At 42.2% G+C, this 21,334-nt stretch overlaps 2 protein-coding genes across 3 annotated transcripts in view; one reads left to right on the top strand and one right to left on the bottom strand.

Moving 5' to 3' along the window:
• Positions 1-567: 567 nt before the first annotated feature.
• Positions 568-3,352, bottom strand: blvrb (biliverdin reductase B). Its single transcript, XM_085916153.1, has 5 exons — positions 3,128-3,352; positions 2,140-2,301; positions 1,459-1,548; positions 1,243-1,374; positions 568-916 (listed from the first exon to the last, which is right to left on the bottom strand). The coding sequence occupies exons 1-5, from the start codon at positions 3,210-3,212 to the stop codon at positions 765-767; spliced, it is 621 nt and encodes a 206-aa protein (XP_085772279.1). The 5' UTR covers positions 3,213-3,352; the 3' UTR covers positions 568-764.
• A 2,040-nt stretch (positions 3,353-5,392) lies between these two features.
• sptbn4b (spectrin, beta, non-erythrocytic 4b) overlaps positions 5,393-21,334 on the top strand; it is a 28,981-nt gene continuing 13,039 nt past the window's right edge. Inside the window, exons 1-25 of one of the 2 annotated variants that reach the window (XM_085916142.1) lie at positions 5,393-5,448; positions 5,966-6,125; positions 6,749-6,900; positions 7,168-7,341; positions 8,919-9,010; positions 9,202-9,282; positions 9,550-9,665; positions 9,734-9,846; positions 9,915-10,102; positions 10,513-10,630; positions 10,698-10,856; positions 11,507-11,809; positions 12,284-12,434; positions 12,514-12,650; positions 12,716-12,865; positions 12,972-13,340; positions 13,478-13,692; positions 13,795-13,932; positions 14,106-14,346; positions 14,470-14,628; positions 14,757-14,887; positions 14,961-15,186; positions 15,303-15,505; positions 16,481-16,571; positions 19,582-19,728. In XM_085916142.1, coding sequence (XP_085772268.1) covers positions 5,431-5,448; positions 5,966-6,125; positions 6,749-6,900; positions 7,168-7,341; positions 8,919-9,010; positions 9,202-9,282; positions 9,550-9,665; positions 9,734-9,846; positions 9,915-10,102; positions 10,513-10,630; positions 10,698-10,856; positions 11,507-11,809; positions 12,284-12,434; positions 12,514-12,650; positions 12,716-12,865; positions 12,972-13,340; positions 13,478-13,692; positions 13,795-13,932; positions 14,106-14,346; positions 14,470-14,628; positions 14,757-14,887; positions 14,961-15,186; positions 15,303-15,505; positions 16,481-16,571; positions 19,582-19,728 — 4,032 coding nt within the window. In that variant the 5' untranslated portion in view covers positions 5,393-5,430. Of the gene's footprint in view, positions 5,449-5,965; positions 6,126-6,748; positions 6,901-7,167; positions 7,342-8,918; positions 9,011-9,201; positions 9,283-9,549; positions 9,666-9,733; positions 9,847-9,914; positions 10,103-10,512; positions 10,631-10,697; positions 10,857-11,506; positions 11,810-12,283; positions 12,435-12,513; positions 12,651-12,715; positions 12,866-12,971; positions 13,341-13,477; positions 13,693-13,794; positions 13,933-14,105; positions 14,347-14,469; positions 14,629-14,756; positions 14,888-14,960; positions 15,187-15,302; positions 15,506-16,480; positions 16,572-19,581; positions 19,758-21,334 lie in introns of those variants that run through there. The other variant, XM_085916141.1, reaches the window with a different exon arrangement.

Genomic DNA, 21,334 nt, shown 5'->3' with positions numbered 1-21,334 from the left:
ACTGATTGGCTTCGGGCGAGTAGTCAGCCGCGCCCCCAGCGGAACTAACGGTGGTTGGAACTTGGAAGAAGTGAGTGAAGCGGACGTGGGAGCAAGACTCTGCACGGAATATTGTACCGGGTGATATTTTAAAGTATTTTCTTCTCACCCTTTTAGCAGTTAAGGGGTTTTATAAATTGATGCACATAAAACTGAAATAAGGCCGATGTAATGTGTATATGTTCAAAATAAACCGTTGAATAGAGTACGAAGGCGTTTTATGACCCTACTCAAAAGAAATGCTATGAGAATTAAGATTTTTTTTTTTTTACATTTTTAGGCCTACTTGAAGAATTAAGACATATTTTACAACGTTTACAGCTTAATAGAAAGGAGGAACCCATAACACTATATTATTTGTTTGACAGTAAATAAAAACTGTTCTGCATCGTATCATTCTGGCCGCTAGAGGGCAGCAAACGACTGCGTCAAAATTGATTAACAGTAACAAATTAACTTTTTATACAGTATTTGTATTCAAACAGTCAAGAATGAAATTAAACAACAAAGATGAACATACCTCACATAGAATTTTAAAATTCGATTTATTTGAAATGCACAAAACAGAACATTTGCAATAAAGTTTGGCACTTCAAATATTAATTTCATAACATATTGTGGCTTTGGAAGAGAGGCTGGTGTCATGATTTAAAAATATAGCTTTTGTTCATGGTGATAGTATTAGCAAATGTTTATTTAGATTTGGAAAAACGGTGTGATTTGAACTAGTAGTCTCCCCACACACCCACTGCCTTGCCGTTCCACTCGTTGGTGGACAGACACTTGACCATGAAGTGTCCCAGGTCGTGTTTAGAGATGGCTCGGCCCCTCAGTGAGTTCTCCGTCGCTGAGTAGCGCTCCGTCAGAGGAAGATCGTCTGTGCGTCACATCAGAGATGAAGCATAAAATATGTTATACGGATGTATGTATGTATATATACTATAGATATGACTTACACTCCTAAGTGGCTTATATACGTGTATATATCTCCTTTACTCCACAGCGACTTAGAGTCCGACAAATTCCCATTGTAAGAATATTGTATATTGAATTGGTTTTATAGTCATTAAATGTTTTGTGAGTTTTGCGGCCCATTTTTTAACTCACATTATACTGTCAATCCAAGATGTGTCAATCAAAATTTGGAATTACTAAATCAACAAGCATGTTATAATTGTTTGTTTTTGTTCAGTCCACACTCACTGCCAATATGAGGCGGCATGACGGCCACGTAGTCCAGGTTGGACGACTTCAGGACATCGTACATCCTGTCGTGGTCCTCGGTAACGGCCAGCATGCGCGGCGGCACTTTGGAGCGGTCCCACAGCAGGAAGGCTGACCCGCAGGAGGAGGAAGAACCAGAATCAGATGGAAATATTGAGAAAGATACGAATAAGGTGAAAACGGAACGTGTTGTACCTGACATGCAGCCCACTACTTTGCGGATGCCACGAGCCTTCATAGCCTCCACAATATTTTTGGTTCCTTCAGACATGACCGTGGTCGGGTCTGATAGAAACACACCACAGACAAGTTTGGTTGTCAGTCTGCACTTTTTTAAAAGGTGTTGTATAGATCAAATATGATATTTTGGGCACACAGTGGACTTTTGCCAAATAAGAACTTTTTTTAGTATGATTTTTTGGGGGGCGTGTTAGAGGGGTTTTTTTGGGTTTTTTTGGTGTGACCCAAAAAACCTTTTTGGGAGTTTTTCACTGATATTTTGAGTTGGTGTGAAAGGTATCTGATTAGTAAACAAGGTTTTGAGTGAGATGGGATTTTTGGGTGTGTGTGAGAGGTTTTTTTTTTGTGAGGGGGGCTTTTCTGTGCATGAGTTTTTGTGGTGTGTTGTATGAGGTTTTTGGTGTGTGAGAGGTTTGTGATTAGTTTGAATGTGATTTTGTTTTTGAAAGTTTTGTTGGTGTGTGTGAGAGGCTTTTGGAGTGTATGAGAGTTTTTTTTGGGTGTAAAGGGAGAAGTTCTTTTTTGGGTGTGTGAGTTTATGTCATGTGTATACTATATGGAGGAGGTTTTTGTGTGCGAGAGGTTCTGGTGAATAGTAGGCATTCACTATCTTAGTTATTTGTGTTTAGTTCTCACTAAGGTCATTCCTGGTTCCTAGGATGATGATGACGGCATCCTGGCCCTCCATGGCTTTCTTCACATCATCCTTGTTGAGCACATCGCCCACCACCACCCTGGAGGCCTTGTGGTCCGCCGGCAGCCTGGCGGGATCTCGTACTAGCACCGTCACATTGTAGTCTGTAGGATGGAGAGCAGGTGAGCCAAGGAGGACCGTTGTGACACCTTATTGCGATGTAGGGAAATGGTTCACAAACCACGTTTTTTTTTTCCCTGTTTCTTTTACTTTTTGGTTTGTTTTCCCTCAATGAACAGAAAGCGCCGGTACACAGTCAGTCCTGTGCTGATTGCTTAGCAGTTAGCAACAATAGAAACGACTGAATTAAATCATGAAAAAAAAAAAAAAAATCCTTCTCTGAAAATAGAACCTTCTCTTAATGATTTGACGGCCAGCAGATGTACCTGACAACTCGTCCTTGTTGATCACCCACCCTTACACACACATGCTTGCATACACACCCAAACTGGACCAAACAGTTAGAGTGACATCGCCCCTTCTGTACAAACCAGATAACAAGCATCTATCATCACCATGCCAACCCAACATGACTTTGCAGTTTCTGGACCAGGACAGTCACATTAAATTTAAACATTAAGGCACCCTGATTATTATTTTGAATTTAAATAAGAGCAGATTTTTTTAAACAGGTTTACAATTGCCATTAGAAGTTAATGGGAAAGTTTATTCGTTTTTCTCCTTTTCAAAATCTACGACATTTCTAATTCATTCAACCGCATCAAGTCGTCAGTATTCACATGCAAATTTCGAGTTTGGATAATGATGGTGACTTTTATTATTATTATGCAAAAATAAAAAAAAATAAACATTGGCACGATATGAACTGAAAGACTATCTTTTTAAACGAGACAGTTATTTAGTTACAGTTTTTTTTTTTTTACGAGACACAGTTACGTCATGACGTCATGATGTCATCTGTTGTCTCACCTGCAGCCGCTGCAAGAGGCACGGTGGCCTGGCCGGTCATTCCCGTCGACCCAAAAATGACCACGTTTTTAACGGAGTCCGACATTGTCAACGTTAAGGGCGTCCTGGGAGCCAGAGAGTAAAAAACTAGTCACATTAAATACACAGAGACTTAGACATTCAGACTGTTCAACCTCCTTGTGCCGCTTCCGTCTAACATTTGGTTCCTCCCCTCAAGTTCATTTAAAGGGACAGTATCGCCTTTTAACCTACTTTTACTTTCGTCATTTGTATGGTACACATTTGGATTTTAAATACTCGGAAAAAAATTGGACAGATTCATCAAGTACATAAGTATGAAGAAAAAAAATCTTAAAAGTGAGGGGTTTTGCAATGTTAATCAAATTTGTATAGCGCTTATTGTTCTTGAACATATTTTAATATCATTGGCTCTTGTTCTTTATTACATTTTAACATTACATAAAAATAATATATTTTAAGATGGTGTCTGTGTTTCTGATCCAGATTAGGTTTTAATCGTTTTATCATTATTAAAACTTGATGTGCTGGATAAAATCGGGTTCATATTCGGGAACAAGCGCAAAAAAAAAAGGGGTCCTGGTGTTTCTGATTTAAAATATATATACGTATATAAATTTGTTGAGCAGTTACTTTTCTACTGTTGGAGTCTTGATTGGTTTGACATGCATTTGTTGGAGGGCGCCCTCTAGTGCCGTTTACGTGATCTCTCGCTCTTTCTCGGCCCCTCCCGTCCCCGCTGCTGCTTCTATTTCCCGCATCTCCACGCCGAGGAAGAGGAGGAAGCTAAGGAGGAGGAGGAGGAGGAGGTTTTGTCAGGTGGTAACGGTGGTGGTGGGGTGGAGAGGGTCCGTCCTATGGATGTCATCATCATCCTCAGCAGCCGCATCCAGGCCAGCACCTCCCGGTCCGGCGCTTAATTGGCGGCCTCATCCGCTCTGCTCAGCTCCTACTGACTTGCCGGTGCAGAGCAAGCCAGCGACGTGCACTCAATCGCCGGGAGACACAAAGGTCCGTCCTCGGCACACGGGCGGAAGGTAAGACGGGGGACCGCCAGGAAGGGGATAAGGGATTACTGAGGAGATATGGTTCCACTTGGACCGGTGGGTGGGAGAGTCGGCATCCGGGCATGCGTCAGGCTGCAGAAGTACTGCACCGCAGTAGTCCGGCCGTGCACGGTGCACATGTGATGGATGGCGCACCCGTGACGAGTGTTGACGGTGCACGTCAGAGGGCGCGTGAAAGTGAGAGCATCCTTGTCCATGGAGCAGCAGGCCTTATATATGCAGCATCAGCAGCACACACACTAGCTGCACAGATACTTCTTACTTTCTACTTTGGACATTTTTGAGACGAGCAGCATCCATGGGGTAATAAGCAAGCCTGCGTTAAAGCTCCGAGACTCTGGTTTGAATTTGGTGGAGTTTGCATCTCCTGCTCCTGCTTGAGTGGAGCTTTCCTCCCTTGTTCCCAAACATTCATGATAGCTTCAAAAAAGATTGTAAAATTGTTGTCTATATTATTGGGCCACATTTGATTGGTGACCATTTCATGGTGTTTTCCATAGCTCTTGCCCCAAAAAGTCAATTGAAGTTAATGTAAGATTCCAAACTGTGATTATGCGCATGAGTGCTTGTTTGTCTATATGTGTGCTCTGCAATTACCAGCGTGTATCCCGCTACTGTCGCCAGAAGTCAGCTCAGATTAATTAAAGACTAAATCAATTTGCATGCGTTATTGTGGCTAGTTGATTGGCTAGCAACAAATTTGCTCTTTCTCATGTTTAGTAGTTGCACAATGTATCTTTGTATTCAATTTACCCTCTTTCTCAGGTAAATACACGAATGAGACACAGGAGCCATTTTGATTAAATGTGCATGTATACCATAGAGGGACATGTGGACCAACCTCAAGTATTATGAGGTCATTTATGAGTCAACATAGAAGGACTAACTTCCTATAATTAGCTGGTGGTAGCTTCACTAGGTGCCTTCATAGCAAACAGGGAATCATAGCTTGTACCTTTGATCCATTTTCAACACACTTGAGGTATAAGCATCTTTATGGACTATAAATTAGCATAAATTAAGAAGCCAGAAGTTATCACGGACCTTCATGTTGCAGTTGAGCTTGTCTAGCCCTCTGCACATGTTGACATTTGTTGTGCCGAGAGCTGCTCAAAGCCAGCTGTTGGTCAGGTGTATGCGTCATATGGATTTTGAGTTTTGACATTCTTGACGAGAAGTTGACAGCTTTGATGAAGACTCGGGTCAAAAAGGAGGAACATGCCTGCAAGGGACTATGTGAGTGATTGATATTGGCAACTGTCACGCTCTTTCTTAGCATGTCTGTATGTGGTGAAGCAGCATGTGGCTCGAGGGCAGCTTGAATGTAGCCAGGAACCAGGCTCGCATCTCTCTCGACTAGTTGCCATTTTGACATCGGTCCAAAGCAGAACTTGAATCCTAACTACGTATATCACCCCTAACCATGAACATTTGCCCAAATATTTACTTTTATTATTTGTTGTGTTTTTTATTTTATTTTTATTTACCTTAGTCATTTACTTTAGTTCAGTTTTATTGATACTTTTATTCATTTGAATTCGAATTTCGGCAGCCATTTTTGTTTGAAGGTACAAGCTTTTATTGATGGATTTATTTCAGTTTTAATATTCATCTTTACCGTTTGCTATTTGTCTTGGATTGAGGTATTTGTTTCAGTAATATGCTCAAAAACATTTTTTGTGAACATTTTGTGCACCTGAGTGTATTAAATACTGTGTGTGTTTGTGTGTGTGTGTGTGGGGGTGCATGATAGGGCGTCGGGGGCGCCATGGCGAATGCCTCCCCAGACCTGGACAACGCCGACGCCCAGCGCCAGCTCAACAACAACAACCGGCCTGTCAGCTCTGCATTTTGGGAAACGGAGTGCACCAGCTCCAAGTTGTTTGAGTGCTCCCGCATCAAAGCCCTGGCAGGTAATCGGAACTAGAGCTGGACCATATCAATAAAATAAATAAAACAATTGAAAAACCAAACGACAGTGACATTCGTCTAAATATGGCTTTGTTTTATTTTTGCTTTATCTCCCGTGATAGCAAACCAGCTTTGAAAGTGTTTTTCTCTTGACATCAACTCGCATCAACTTTAAGACAAATATTAGAAGATATTTCTTGTCAGGGATAATTTGACAACACATGTTTTCTCTTGGAAAAATGTCACTGCTTTTATGAACTGTTGAGAGTAGATGCATTGCACATCAGTCCAGTAGGGAACACAAACTAAATCGCTCAAGAAAAAAAAAAAAAAAAAAAAAAAAGAATAAACCCATTAAATTTAATACAGAAAAAAACACACAAAATTATTTTGGGAATTCCATTTATGTAAAATTATTTTAAAAGGACAACATACAGTGAAACACAGTTACAATTATTTAAAATAAGAATTAAATTAAAAAATCACTTAGGTGTTCTAGATATGAATCGGAATTATGAATAATTTCTTTAAATTAATTGTTAAAACCAATTAATCACCTAGCCCTATGTTACATTATACTCTTGCCTACACTAAGTCCAAATACTCTTTCTCTAAATCCTTTCAGAGGAGCGAGACGCCGTCCAGAAGAAGACCTTTACTAAATGGGTTAACTCCCATCTGGCTCGAGTGTCCTGCCGCATCTCAGACCTCTACAATGACCTGCGCGATGGCTACATGCTTACTCGGCTGCTAGAGGTCCTCAGCGGGGAGCTGCTGGTGAGGGTTGTTTCCAAACGTGTCACTTGCCCTAAAAACACTCAAATGGGAAATTATTTCTGAGAAGGGAATTGTATGCAGTGGAATAGGTCATGGCATTCAAACATCAACTGTTATTTCATTTATAGAGGATTACTCATTCCATGCTTCTGAAAATTCCACGAAGATGGCAGCCACTTGTCATGTTGCTAAGAAAACGCTGACATGCTATCACTCAGCACGGGCAGAAAACGCTGACGTTATATCTATGTTTTCTCACCGCTCCAGCCGAGGCCGACACGAGGTCGCATGCGCATCCATTCTCTGGAGAATGTGGACAAAGCACTCCAGTTCCTCAAGGAACAAAGGGTACACCTGGAGAATGTGGGCTCACATGATATTGTGGATGGAAACCACCGTCTCACACTGGGCCTCATCTGGACCATCATCCTCCGCTTCCAGGTACCATGCAAAAACTAATATTAAAGACCAAAATGATAACAAGCAAAGAGCCTAACATGCGAAGAGTTAATTTGCTAATGCGCTTACATGCTAACGTATAGTACACTAATATCTAGCAATCTCTGAAATATCTTGTGATATTAATAAACCTGATAAGGTTTGTTGGGCATAGTCGCCAAAAATATTTTGAATGGATAAGCAGACTTAATGCCAGCAATGCCAATACTGTGCCTTTAGACAGTCTCCATCTGCAGTTAAGTAAACAGACATTGGTTTTATTTGCAAAAAAATACATATGTTAAGCTTTGATGCTGTGGTGTGAAGGCTTTAGTATCCCCCAGGAAAAGCCATTGACAAGCCCCTCACCCCCAATGTAATAATAGTACCTCGCCATGTGGTGTCCTCAGGCTGAACTGTATATAGGGCCTCAAAACTGCCCCAGAACCGCTCAAATGAATATAATGACCTGCCCTTGTCGTCACCCAATCAGCTGCTTGGTATTTTCTGAATGTCAACCACAGCTTGGGGAGGGGGGGTCTTTCCAGGCCTCACACAATAGAAAGAGTCCACACAATAGAAATGTCCACTCACACACACACACATCATGATGCAGGATGGTCCAGGGTGGTCACAAACTACTGTGTTTATTATACATCAGTGGCACATAACAGTAAAATAGTTATATGGCATCATCTGGACATGGCCCCCCTTGGTCTCAGGGGATTCCCTGCTCTCATGGGAGGTTGACGCAGAGGCCACATGGACCGCTTTACTTTATTAACTATTCTTTTAATTATTTAGAGACATGCTAGTCTGTATGTACTTGTAGTAGCCATAGGTCGAAAATTGCAGTATTTATTTGCAAATACAAATCGGTGCATACATGTATACTTGACGACGTTTCCTTACACGTGTAGTTCTTTTGTAAAAGAACGTTAACATTTGAGAGTTTCTTTCTAAGAAACAATTCTTTCTCGCACTTCTTGTCTCTGCCTTTCCTCTTTGTGTTTAAAGAAGAATGGTTTGACAGTACACCAAAGAAGACGAGGAAGATGAAAAAGGAAAGGAGATGGAGGAGGTGGAGAGAGTAACTAGAAAATGTATTTATAGAAGCATGCAGTAAATAGAAGTACGCTTCCAATCTCATCAAGCGTTGAAGTCAAGATCACAAATAAGAGTTTACTGACCCTTCAATTCAAACAAATGTATTGTGTAGAAGAGAAGAGGTCGTTATTTGGTCATTAAATAATTAACCACATGCCTCTTCACAGAAACATTATTATTTGAGCACATGCGAAATAATAAAAAATACGTTAAGCAGCAAGGAATGATTAGATAACACACATGTATGGTTTTAAAAAGCGGACATTTTGGAAACTTAGCCATACTTTCTTTCCAATAGTTGTAGGTCTGGAGTACCTGGCCACCCATAAGACACAATATGGTCGTCTTTTTGAAACCAAGCTATCATTTAGAATTATTTTGTTATTTTATGCAGTCTTGCCAGAAGTCTTTGAATGTTGTCTGTCTTCTGTGTCGTAGGGAGTGTTGTTAATCGTCGTTGTGTGTTTGCACAGATCCAGGTGATCAAGATCGCCACAGCTGACAACCGAGAGACGCGCTCAGCCAAAGATGCTCTCCTGCTCTGGTGCCAGATGAAGACTGCCGGGTAAGGGGAAAGTCCACATTAGCGCTAATGCACTCAGAGCATTTTATTTTATTTTATTTTGTTTTGTTTTGTTTTGTTTTGTTTTGTTTTGTTTTGTTTTATTTATTTATTTATTTATTTATTTATTTATTTATTTATTTATTTATTTAATTTACTTACTTACTTACTTACCTACTTTCTTTGCTTTTTAGGTACTCTGAAGTGAATATCCAGAACTTCACCAGCTGCTGGAGGGATGGCCTGGCATTCAACGCTCTCATACACAGGCACAGGTTGACATGTTTTTTTTTTTTTTTTTTTCATTACACTTCACTAAGTGTTCCTTCTTGTGCATGAGGTACGTTTGTACAATCTAAACCACAGCCACATTATTTTGGATGGATGGATGGATGGATGGATGGATGGATGGATGGATGGATGGATGGATGGATGGATGGATGGATGGATGGATGGATGGATGGAATACGTGACACAGAGATAGGCATGCAAGTTAAATGGTCATTTAAAAATGAGTGTCTAAAAGTGTCCTACTTCTGCAGACCAGATCTGATTGAGTTTAACAAGCTGACCAGGTCCAACGCCACTCACAACCTGCAGCAGGCCTTCAATGTTGCCGAGCAGAACCTGGGCCTCACCAAACTGCTGGACCCTGAGGGTGAGCACTGGACCTCACTTGTTATTCATGAGTGCTCTGAAAATAAGGTTTTATTTCTTCATGCACAGATGTGAACACAGAGAATCCAGATGAAAAGTCCATCATCACCTATGTGGTCTCTTACTACCACTACTTCTCCAAGATGAAAGCTCTCATAGTGGAGGGCAAGAGAGTCGGCAAGGTAACAAGCGGTTCATTCCCTCCTTATTCCTAACGCGTTTGGGTCCAACCAGTCATCATGTGCTTCAGGTCCTGGACAATTGTATCGAGTCCGAGAAGCTGGTGGAACGTTACGAGGCGCTGGCATCGGATTTGCTAGAGTGGATTGAGAAGACCATCGCAGTCATTGGTAATCAGAAGTTTGCCAACTCATTAACCGGTGTTCAGCAGCAACTGCAGGCGTTCACCACCTACTGTACTGTCGAGAAGCCCATCAAGTGAGTTGAATGACAGTTTACATCTTACGTTTAAGTCAAAGTACATTTTTAATAACTTGAACACAAATGGGTCCCTGCAACCGAAGGCCACTCCAAAAAATGCGAGTGTAGAAATTAGATTCAAAGGACAGCCCGTTCATCCGTGTTTGATTTTCATTCGAAAGTTATCTTCTACGATAACAATCGGTGAATAGAAAAAAAACACCCCAAATCAAAATTTGTTTGACAAGGAAACTTTTTTGGTCTGGTTTCACCATGCAATTATTTGACTCGCTCCAATGGCATTAGCCGCAACATCTGTAAGGTTGTCTGAATTTTGAGGCAGGAGTAAACAAATCGTACGATTCAACATTCTCCCTCAAAGCAACTAAAATGCTGTCCCATGTCAAAATAACTTTTCTTGACCGCAGGTTCCAGGAAAAAGGAAACCTAGAAGTCCTTCTCTTCACCATCCAAAGCAAACTAAGAGCCAACAACCAGAAAGCCTACGTGCCTCACGAGGGAAAGCTCATCTCTGACATCAACAAGGTGGTCTTACGACCTATTCGTCTTTTGAAGTTCATTTGCCTGTAAGCCTCACGTAGCGTCTTTCCAGGCGTGGGAGCGACTGGAGAAGGCGGAGCATGAGAGGGGCGTGGCTCTGCGCAAGGAGCTGATTCGCCAGGAGAAACTAGAGCTGCTGGCTCAGCGCTTTGACCACAAAACCACCATGAGACAAGCATGGCTCAACGAGAACCAGAGGCTCGTGTCACAGGTACTGTGAAGTATAACACCTAAGCACCCGAGGCTTCTTGATGTCATAGGATGACTTGGTAGTGTCGGAAAGGTCACCCCGTCAGGAAGTCAGAAGAAGATTCATCCCCGTATGACTTTCCATTAAAAAAGTTATTTCCAACCGTAATCAACCGTGAATGGCTGAAACAGCTGAAAATGTTTTTTCGTTTTCCCTTGTCATAGAAGAACGCTCACTCATAAAAATGTCAAAGTAGAAGTTAGATTAATCCTTGTGTGACTTTCAGTGAAAAAGTCATTTCCATCTGTAACGATCCGTGGATCTGTGGAAGGCGGAAACATCCCAAATCGCAAAGTGGATACTTCCCTGTACACCTAGTCTGGCATAATTTTCTGTTAAAAAATGTTTTTATCAACTGTAACGATTTGTGGATGTCCGAAACAGACTAAATGATATTTCCTGACAATGTCGACGGAAACAGGAGGCAACTGGAAAGCTCACCTCTAAATCATATTGGTGTGAGACGTTATCGTTGAGGTTAAAACTCATTCCAACTCTAATAATCTAAAACACTCGAGCGCTTGCCTACATCCTTGAAGGTGGTGGCTATTGGGGTAGAAGTTCAACATGTGCCCCAAAAAAATCTTCAAGATGTTCTCCGTCCCCACTAGGACAACTTCGGCTACGATCTCCCTGCGGTTGAGGCGGCCATGAAGAAGCACGAGGCTATCGAGGCAGATATTGCCTCATACGAGGAGCGAATCGGTGTGGTGGTGGAGCTGGCCTCCGAGATGGAGGTGGAGAGCTACTACGACATCCGCCGCATCTTGGCCCGCAAGGAGAACATCCTGGGACAGTGGAGTCTTCTGAAGGAGCTGGTTGCAGGCAGGCGAACCCGGCTGGAGAAGAACCTGGCCCTGCAGAAGACCTTCCAGGACATGGTCTACATGATCGACTGGATGGAGGACACACAGGTAGCTGAAATGTTAGAACAATTTACAAATTCTTAAATGTGTATTTAAAAACGTTTTTAATAATAATTCTTATCTAATTCACAGTGTAAAAAAAATGTAAAAAATTGTGCATGTTATTAATATTTTTCTTTTTATTTTGACAGTATTTTATTTAACCCATTATTTCTTAAAATGTATTTTAAAAAAATGTCAAATTGTTTATTTTATAAAATTGGCATGTATTATTTTCAATGAATTTATGAATGACATATATTTCTTTGAAAAATAAAAAAATAAAAAATAATTTTAAGACAATGATTTAATTGATGCAACAAAGGTCTCTTGCTAATGTAAAATGCTCGGTGGACCACAATAAAGAAACACACTCTGTATGTGGCTCACGAGCCATAATTTGCCCACCCATTGTCAAGTACCTTCAAGATCTATCCATCTATCCACCAACTGTTACAAACCTCCATCCCATCTCCTGTGTAGGCCCAACTGCTGTCTAAGGACTTTGGGAAGCATCTTCTGGAGGTGGACGACCTTCTGCAGAAGCACAGCCTGCAAGAGGCCGACATTGGGGTGCAGGCTGAGAGGGTGGAGACGCTCAATGTCGCTGCACTCAAATTTACCACCATTGAGGGTACACATAACACTAATTTACCCACATAGAGGGTAGCAAACAGAAAATGACTGACTGCTTTGTATTTCTCATCTCCAAGGTTATCAGCCATGCGACCCCCAGGTGATCCGTAACCGGGTCAATCACGTTTTGTCCTGCCTAGAAGAGCTAAAGGAGTTGGCGGCCAAGCGGCGCTCTGAGCTGGAGGAGTCCAGGCAGCTTTGGGCCTTCTTCCAGGTCTAAGATTGAGCCTCAAATTCGATGCTAAAATGCAAACATGTTAACATGTGTCCTCCAAACAGGAACTGGAGGAGTCTGAGGCCTGGATCCGGGAAAAGAGCTCCATCCTGGGGGCTCAGGGCTACGGCAAAGACCTCAGCAGCGTGCTCAAGTTACTCCAGAAACACAAGACCCTCGCTGGGGAACTGATGGCCCACCGAGCCTTGCTGGAGGTGTGTTTGTTTACGTGTGTGTGCACGCTTTCGTGCATGTGTGTTTGTGTCCCCTCTGTCAAGCATAAATGGAAATAAAGATAACGCTTTTCAAATTGTTCTTCAGACGACTATCCAGGGCGGTCAGCAGATCCTGAATGAGAAGAACTTGGGTACAGTGGGCATCCAAGAGCGCATCCTGGATGTGACTGACGAGTGGACGCGGCTAGAGGAGCAGGCTGCGCAGCGCCTCGCCCACCTACAGGAAGCGCTCAACTTTTTCCAGTTCTCCACCGAGATGGACGACCTGGTGGCGTGGTTACAAGACTCCTATCGCCTGGTGTCCAGCGAGGACTTCGGCCATGACGAATACTCCACATGCTCACTACTCAAGAAGCACCGCGGCGTCAGCGAGGATATCGACAAGCATCGGCTGCATGTGGTGGCGCTGATCAAACACTTGACAGTGCTGCCGCTGCGTTACAGAGAGCAAGAGGTAATGAATTATTTTGATATTATAATTGTTCAGCCATAGTGATAAATAAAGACGTATGGGAATTGGAGAATCGGTGAGTAACTGGTTTATGTTGTCTGATCTCCGTTTTGGTGGCTTCTCCATGTGTTTTTGTGCAGGAGGTACAGGTTCGGATGGTTGAGGTGGAGCAATTGTACACAGAGGTGGTGGAGGTGGGCGTCCTCCGCCAACAGTGGCTCCACGACGCTCTGGCCGTCTATCGTATGTTCAGCGAAGTAAATGCGTGTGAGCTGTGGATAGATGAAAAGGAGCAATGGCTGAACAAGATGGAGATTCCCGAGAAGCTCGAAGACGTGGAGGTGGTGACACACAGGTAGGACACTGCTGAAAACGGAACAACGAAACAAAGGAACTCCAACGTTACAAAGGAAGGGTAACGTTATATTCAACATTCATGGGTTTTTTTTTTCCACAGGTTCGAGTCCCTGGATCAGGAGATGAACAGCCTAATGGGGAGGATATTGGATGTTAACCAGATAGTCCAGCAACTTCTGGATGGGGGGCATCCGTCCTCCACAGAAGTCAGAGGCTGTCAGGACCACCTAAACTCCAGGTACTAATACAAAAGCCACTTGAGGTTCCAACTTAGAACCACAGAAGTTGGGGAAGACATTGAAGGAAGTATATAGTGTGTCAAGTAAGGTCTTGAGTAGAATAGAAATGAGGAGAGAAATGTAGATCACACACTATGTATCTGATCTAGTTTACATATTGGTCCCATGCCAGGTGGAACAGCATCGTGGCTTTGGTGGAGCAGAAGAAGAATCAACTAGATAGCATGCAGCGTCTTCAGAACTACTTGTTGGAGTGTAGCGAGATTAAGTCTCAGATCCAGGAGAAGCGCAAGGCCATCGACGCTACCCAGTACGCCGGCAGCGATCTGGGTGGCGTTCTGTCTCTGCAACGCCGTCTCTCCACCATGGAGGGAGCCCTGTCTGTGCTGGAGCCCAAGCTGATGCACCTACAGGTATGCACAGCGGGGAATGTAAAGATTTTACGTTTCATAAACACTTGAAAAAAATATATTGTCTATAATGATAGAGTAGCAAAGGCAGAAATGTCAGTTCTGGTTTTATTTTTACGGATGCAGGAGGAAGCAGAGCACCTTGCCACCGTCCATGCCAGTCGGGCCACGGAAGTCCTGCTTCCCTTCGACGGTATCAGCGTGGAGTGGGAGGAGCTTAAACGCACTCTGCAGGGCTGCGAGGACTCACTTATGGTGGCCGGAAGGTTGCAGAGCTTCATCCAGGTAAGCAGATGGCGCTCATACCAGTTAACTGCTAATTACGCAAAGCATTAAACACACTTTATTTAATCCAGAAAGTCAAAAAATACTCCATGTCAGACTTTCATTGGCGTGTTGCTGCATCCCATCAGGACTTGGACTTGTTTCTGACCTGGCTAGTCCAAACGCAGACGTCTGCTGCCTCGGACCAGCTGCCCAACGACTTGGAGGAAGCTGAGAAACTCATCAACAAACACGCTGCACTCAAGGAAGAAATAGGACGGTGTGTACCTTTGTGTACTCACACAACAATTTATCATAAAAAAAAAAAAAAGTTAACCAGTTATTCTCCGCAGGTACGAGGAGGACTATGAGCGTCTGCAGGCTATGAACGACCTACTGGAGTCGGAGGAGGCGCCTCTTCCGCAGGCCGCGCTGCAGCAGTGGCTGCAGAAGCTGGACGTGGGCTGGAACAAGCTGTTGGAGATGTGGGAGAGCCGGCGGGACGTCTTGGTGCAGGCACACATATTCCACCTGTTCCTGCGTGACGTCAAACAGGCAGAGTCCTTTATCAATAACCAGGTGAGGGAGGTTAGGGCTTTAACCGATAGTTGATGTGAAGAAAAAGAACATCCAAATCAAATATTTTAGAACAACAGAAGCCCACAATCAAAGTTATTTGTTGCTATGTGATATAGGAGTCGGCACTGGCCCACGTGGAGCTTCCCACCACGGTGGAGACAGTGGAGGCTGCGGTGAAGAAGCATAAGGACTTCACCACCACCATGGAGCTCAACTTGCACCGTATCAAGGCCGTCATCGAGGCCGGCGAGAGCCTCATCAGCCAGAACAACATCTACTCGGAGCGCATACGAGAGCGTGTAGACACCCTTGCCAATAGGTACTCAACCTTCTTCATTTATTATGTCCTCTTGCTTAGTGCTAAACCATAATGGGAAATGCCATAGACGGGCTAGTGGATAGCATCAGTGTCATGGTGTGATAAACTCTTCAATCAATGGTTATTATTTATAATATTATTTATATTTATATCTGAGACACATTTTCTGGGCTTTTTCTTATTTTGTCTTGATCCGTTTTTAATTTCTTTTTGAAGAAAAAACAACTTAAGGAAAATACATTGTTGTAAATGATCAAATAAAAATATATTTCAATTATAGATTCAACCTTTTGCATTTTAATAAAAAAATCATTAAAATTAAATGAGTTATCATTATAAGACGAAAGAAATTGAATTAAATATGTTTCATTATCAATGCAAATAATATACAAATACACAGTTGAGAATTTTTGACCCAATACTTGTGTCTACATTGTGTATTTCCCGTAAATGTTTCAGAGAGACGAATGTGAGTGCAGCTGTTGCTTTGTTATTCAGCCACTATTCAACAACGAGCATTTGCAGCCGGAACTGACACCTTGCCCATGAAATTTGTCTGAATGTGTGTGTGTGTGTGTGTGTGTGTGTGTGTGTGTGTGTGTGTGTGTGTGTGTGTGTGTGTGTGTGTGTGTGTGTGTGTGTGTGTGTGTGTGTGTGTGTGTGTGGTGGGGGCGGGGCTGAGAGTGTTGACGGGCGGAGGGGTTTGTGCTCAACATAATGAAGCATGTACCGTGTATACTCACTATTACATTGCAGTGAATTAACACCCATTTACGCTGCAGTTATTATTTTTATTCGTTAAATTGTCAATAACATTATAAGACTTTTATAAGATGATCAGTGTGTGGTTTCCTTCCTGTATTTCTGTCATTTGTGTAATAGTAAAGTAACATGGACACTTTGCATTGTCTCGTCTGAAAGATGCAAAGTTTCGAGCGACAGTGTCAAACCAACGTTCTTGCATGTTGCGTTCAGGGGCAACCAGAACCGGGAGCAGGCCCAGCAGTGGTTGGAAAAACTCAATGACCAGTGGGCTCTCCAGAGGTTCCTCCAAGACTGTCACGAGGTAAGTACAGTATGTTAAAGACCTTCTTTTGTCAGTGGCTTTGTAAACAATATGTTTTGGTCACATGGTATAAATTGTAAATGTGTGGAAATTTGTCATGCTCTCATTTTCACAATTATCACCAAGATATCATATTTGATTCCCCATTTTCCCCCGAATGTAAAACATCCAAAAATTCCAAAACAAACTGAAAGGGGTTAGATCATACCAACTCCTTTGCTCCAAAACAGTTGGAATCACATGAACCACAACAGACTCAGAAGAGTCAAGACAAAATCCTTTGTTCACAAAAAGTCCAGTGTCCATTAAAATGGATTAAAATGTGCCGATTTGTAAGAATACTTGTCAATTTGCTGGTGTTCAGCTAGATTTTGTTCCATGTTGCATTTGCTCTTTTTACATTTCTATGACCAATCAGGGAAGAGAACAATGTCACTTATTTATTGTTGTTGGTTTTTGGTGGCGTTTTGAATAGCTTGGTTTATCAATTGATCAACAACATATAAAATACACATTTGCATTTCGAATACACTTTTGGATTTGGGAAATCTTCCTTTTCTGGACCTCAAAACTAGTTGAGTTTGTGCAACTTTGTCTCTGCTCAATTATTCACCAGTGTGGCTTCTCATCACTAATTTACTGCATGAAAAGGAATGGACCTCACGCTCTATAATTATACAGTATGGTAGTAGAATGTATGTAAAATACAAGATCTTCAAATACAAGACATTTAGTGTGAGAAAATTGTTTTTAATTCACTGCACTGTTTTTTTGTCATTACAGTAGGTGTGTTCAAAAGCATTCTTGATCGTTACTTGGGTCCTGATTTACGTGCCAAGAGCAAGTCGAGTGCAAAGGACACTCCTAAGTGTGCGCATGGGTGAAGTCTCTTTTTGTTTTTTTATAGACGGGTACAGTAAGAAATGGGCGTTTGCGCTGTTGTGGGAGTGAACACAGTCGGGTTACTTTCTGGCTCTTTTCAGTGCGCACAGCCCTTGCAGAAGCAGATATAGACATGCTTGTGTCCATGCAGAAGATTGAAGCGTGCAAAATACAAATTGCAGTTGGGAAATATCTACTGCACGTGTTTGAATTGATCTGATCATTGATCAGGGTGAAAATTAACAAGACATAATTCACTATGTAGTTTTCGATGTGTCGTTGCCCTTTCTCTGCTCACTGGGTTTGTTCGATTGTACCTTGAAATGATTCCTGCAGCCCCTTTAAGAGAACCGGACAACGGGTTGACGGCGCCATGTTATCGAGGAATGACAAAGTGTCTGCAATTTCTACGGTATCGTCTATTTAAAATACGACCCAAAAAATTTGGGGTTCATGACTAAACCCCGTTAGACAGAAAGTCGCGTAGAATTGAAGCGCATATCATCGAGGCTTAGCTGCAGATGATGTCAAGTTGAGCAGGTCGATCACAGATCACCACCGTGAAGTGAGCACAATATAGAGTTGAAAATTCTTTTGTATGGTTGTAAAACTCAATATATGTGTACTGCTCGCTTAAAAATATTACCCAGAATGCCTCCCTGTCATCGCCCCTGTGCACTGAGGCTCAGAGTATCGGCTGGTTGAGGACAAGTCGTTGTATGATTCCTGCTCGTACGATGCGACTGCAGTCGGGTGGCCGACTGCAGAGGTGGGGGTGGGGTGTGTAGAAGTGTGTGTGGAAGAAGTCCTTTTCAAAGGAAACACACATACACATACACACCCCGCTCCATCATCAGCTGTGTCCGGTAAGCCCTCCCCACTTCCCCCTCCTCCCTTCGCTTCCCACCTCCCTCAATGAAGGTGGGAGGTGCCAGAGCATCATCTCGGGCCGTCTGCCATTTTATTGTTTTGGAATAAGGAGGGGGGGAGGAGGAGAGCGAGTTGTTTCCCCCCCACCTCTTTCTCCTGCGCACGTGCTCGGATGCGGACCCCGACGACAAACCCCTGCCCCCTTCTTATCCTCTTCCTCCTCCATCTCTTCATCTTCCTTGGGCCGTTCCCGTTAAGGAGCGTCGCCGGTAAAAGCCAGTTTGAGTTGAAGGCGATGCTGCATGCGGATTTGAGGATGTTGTTGCCGGGAGACCACGATGCTGTCGTGTGCGTGTCGTGCGTGTGTGTGTGTGTGTGTACGTAGGGATTCCTGCTCGCTCGACATGTGTGTACTTAGTGATGACTTCTAAGCATGTGTGTATGACCTTGTCCCAGTACGCTGCTCTGCTGTGTGTGTTTAAAGTGACTTTTGACAACATGGAGTGTGTTTTTGTGTGAGTGTGTCTTCTAAACTTGTGCGTGTTAGGGAGGAGCAGTCTAAAAATGCTTTAGTCAGTTGAATTGATTTTGTTATATCACAGTTTGTTTTTTACATTATTCTTTTATAGATGTAGAGGAATATGAGAAAGATGCCTGTAAATCTGAGTCAGTTATGATTATTTTGTTCAATTATTTTTGTTTTCAAGGGTCAACGGAAGCTATTAGAATGCACCTTGAATCCAAATACAGTTCTATTTGATGATTTTATATGCATTCCAAGATTTTAATAAAATGTATATATCGGTTATAAGCTTTGTAGAAAATGGAAGAAAAAAATGCAATTAATCACAATTAATTAGAAAAAAAGTGCAACAAATTATTTTTAAATTGTAATTGCCTGACTGCTCTAATATATATATATATATATATATATATATATATATATATATATATATGTAAATATTTATACAGCATGTATAGACTAACTTAATAGTTGGTTGCTTTCAAGCAATATCATATGAGGTATGCCTCATTTCTTCAGGATGACAAATCTTGATTGATTGGTTGATTGGTCAGTTGATCATTCAATTAATTGATTGGTTGGTTGGTTGGTTGGTTGGTTGGTTGGTTGGTTGGTTGGTTGGTTGGTTGGTTGGTTGGTTGGTTGGTTGATTGATTGATTGATTGGTGGGTCAACAGATTGATTGATTGATTGATTGATTGATTGATTGGTTGATTGATTGATCTTTCTCCACAGCTGGGCGATTGGGTGAGCGAGAAGATGTTGATGGCGAGAGATGGAAACCGCGATGACACCCAGAAGCTTCACAAGAAATGGCTCAAGCACCAGGCCTTCATGGCGGAGCTGGCGCAGAACAAAGAGTGGCTCGACAAGATCGAGAGGGTGAGACAAGTTATTCTGACATCCTCATTCATGACAAAAAGCATATCATGCACCGTCTAGGATACATATTTGGACATATTACCGTAAACTGCGATTCATCTTCTTTATTCTTTATATCGTAATTGCCTTTCATAAGTATTTCAGTTCAAAGTCTATCCTGACTTTCCTCATTCCTTCCTCGCTGTTAGTCCATTTTGTTGTGATTTATCTTTCTTGTTACCTTTGTTGTGTTTCATGCTTACTGTCTGTTAGTTCAAAATCAATCCTTACAATCGATCCTACCTTTCCTCCTTCTTTGCAGCAAGCTTATCATGCACTGTCAGGGTTTCTTCATTGTCATTGATACCTTTCATACTTTATTTCAAAATCAATACCGTCAATATATCCCCACTTTCCTCATTCTTTGCAGCAATTAACGTCATGCACTGTCAGGGTTTTTTTTTTTTCGCACACTGAGAGTCATTTTCTTCTTTCTCGTTGATACCCTTTCCCCTTTTTTAAGTTCAAAATCAACACTCTTCCCTGAGTTTTGTTATTCATATCATCAAGGTTATTTTGACATATTACTGGAAACTGCATTTCCAGTTTCTTTGTTTCAGTTTGAAATCTACCAAAGTATTTATAGTACTTTTGTTCCACACTCATTTTAGTTGAAAATTATTTCAGACTAGTCATCAGTATTTTTTTTATTCCTAGAAGCAAGCAGTATATCATATCAACCATTTTTCACCTTCTATATTTGTCCTTTCTTGTCTTTGTTGATGCGTTCCAATGTGTATTTCATTCAAAATTAATATGCTAACATAGTTTCCTCATTCTTAGCAGCATATTATGCACATCTACTTTCAGTGTAACACTACAAACAGTCTGTCTTCTTTTGCTTTCTTTTTGCCATCTTCTATGCTTGCATTGCCTGAGCTAATTTGGCATAACACTGCATACACCAATAATCCAAATTATAGAAGGAGATCAAATTTTTGATTATTTCATGCTAACCGATGCTAATGCAACTTTAGGTGGATTGCAGCAGACATTTGTTTCGTGCTAAACGTGTTACCACGAGTGTTACCCAAACCACTCTTTAGCTCAACGATTCTAATTGTGAGGATCTCAAACAGGGGACTTCTCAGTCACGGCGCGTTTGCTGAAAACCAAAACGAGGTCAGGCGTGCGCTCACTTGTGCGCCGCATCACGCTTCCTCTGCAGTGTGTGAGTGGGCAGGGCTGAAACTAAACTCCCCCGCTGGGAGGGCAATGAGAGAAAATGGCCTGTATACCAACCATGACTTAACATTAAAAGTACAAGTACATTTACAGAAAAATAATTTGAAATCTACTGTTATTCCCTTGAGCGTTAACCATACTTGCTACCCATGAAGAGCTCTCCAATCAGAATGGAGAACAGCATCCTGATTAAAGGGCTGCCGTCTTGTTGCGGATCCTAAGGTTTTTCGCTGTCCTGGTTGCGTCTCCCCTGAGAGCTTATGACTATTTTTGTCCTCAATGAAGACACAGACAAGGACTCTTTGAAGTCAGAACATGCGTGGTTAACAAGTGATGATGCCTTGATGGGCCTGAGAGCCACTGAGAGTCCAATTTGAATAGC

Source organism: Syngnathus leptorhynchus, chromosome 7 (assembly GCF_054491065.1).
Source record: "Syngnathus leptorhynchus isolate UIUO chromosome 7, UIUO_Slep, whole genome shotgun sequence".
Classification (NCBI taxonomy): Eukaryota; Metazoa; Chordata; class Actinopteri; order Syngnathiformes; family Syngnathidae; genus Syngnathus; species Syngnathus leptorhynchus.
This window is presented reverse-complemented; position numbering and strand designations above follow the sequence as displayed.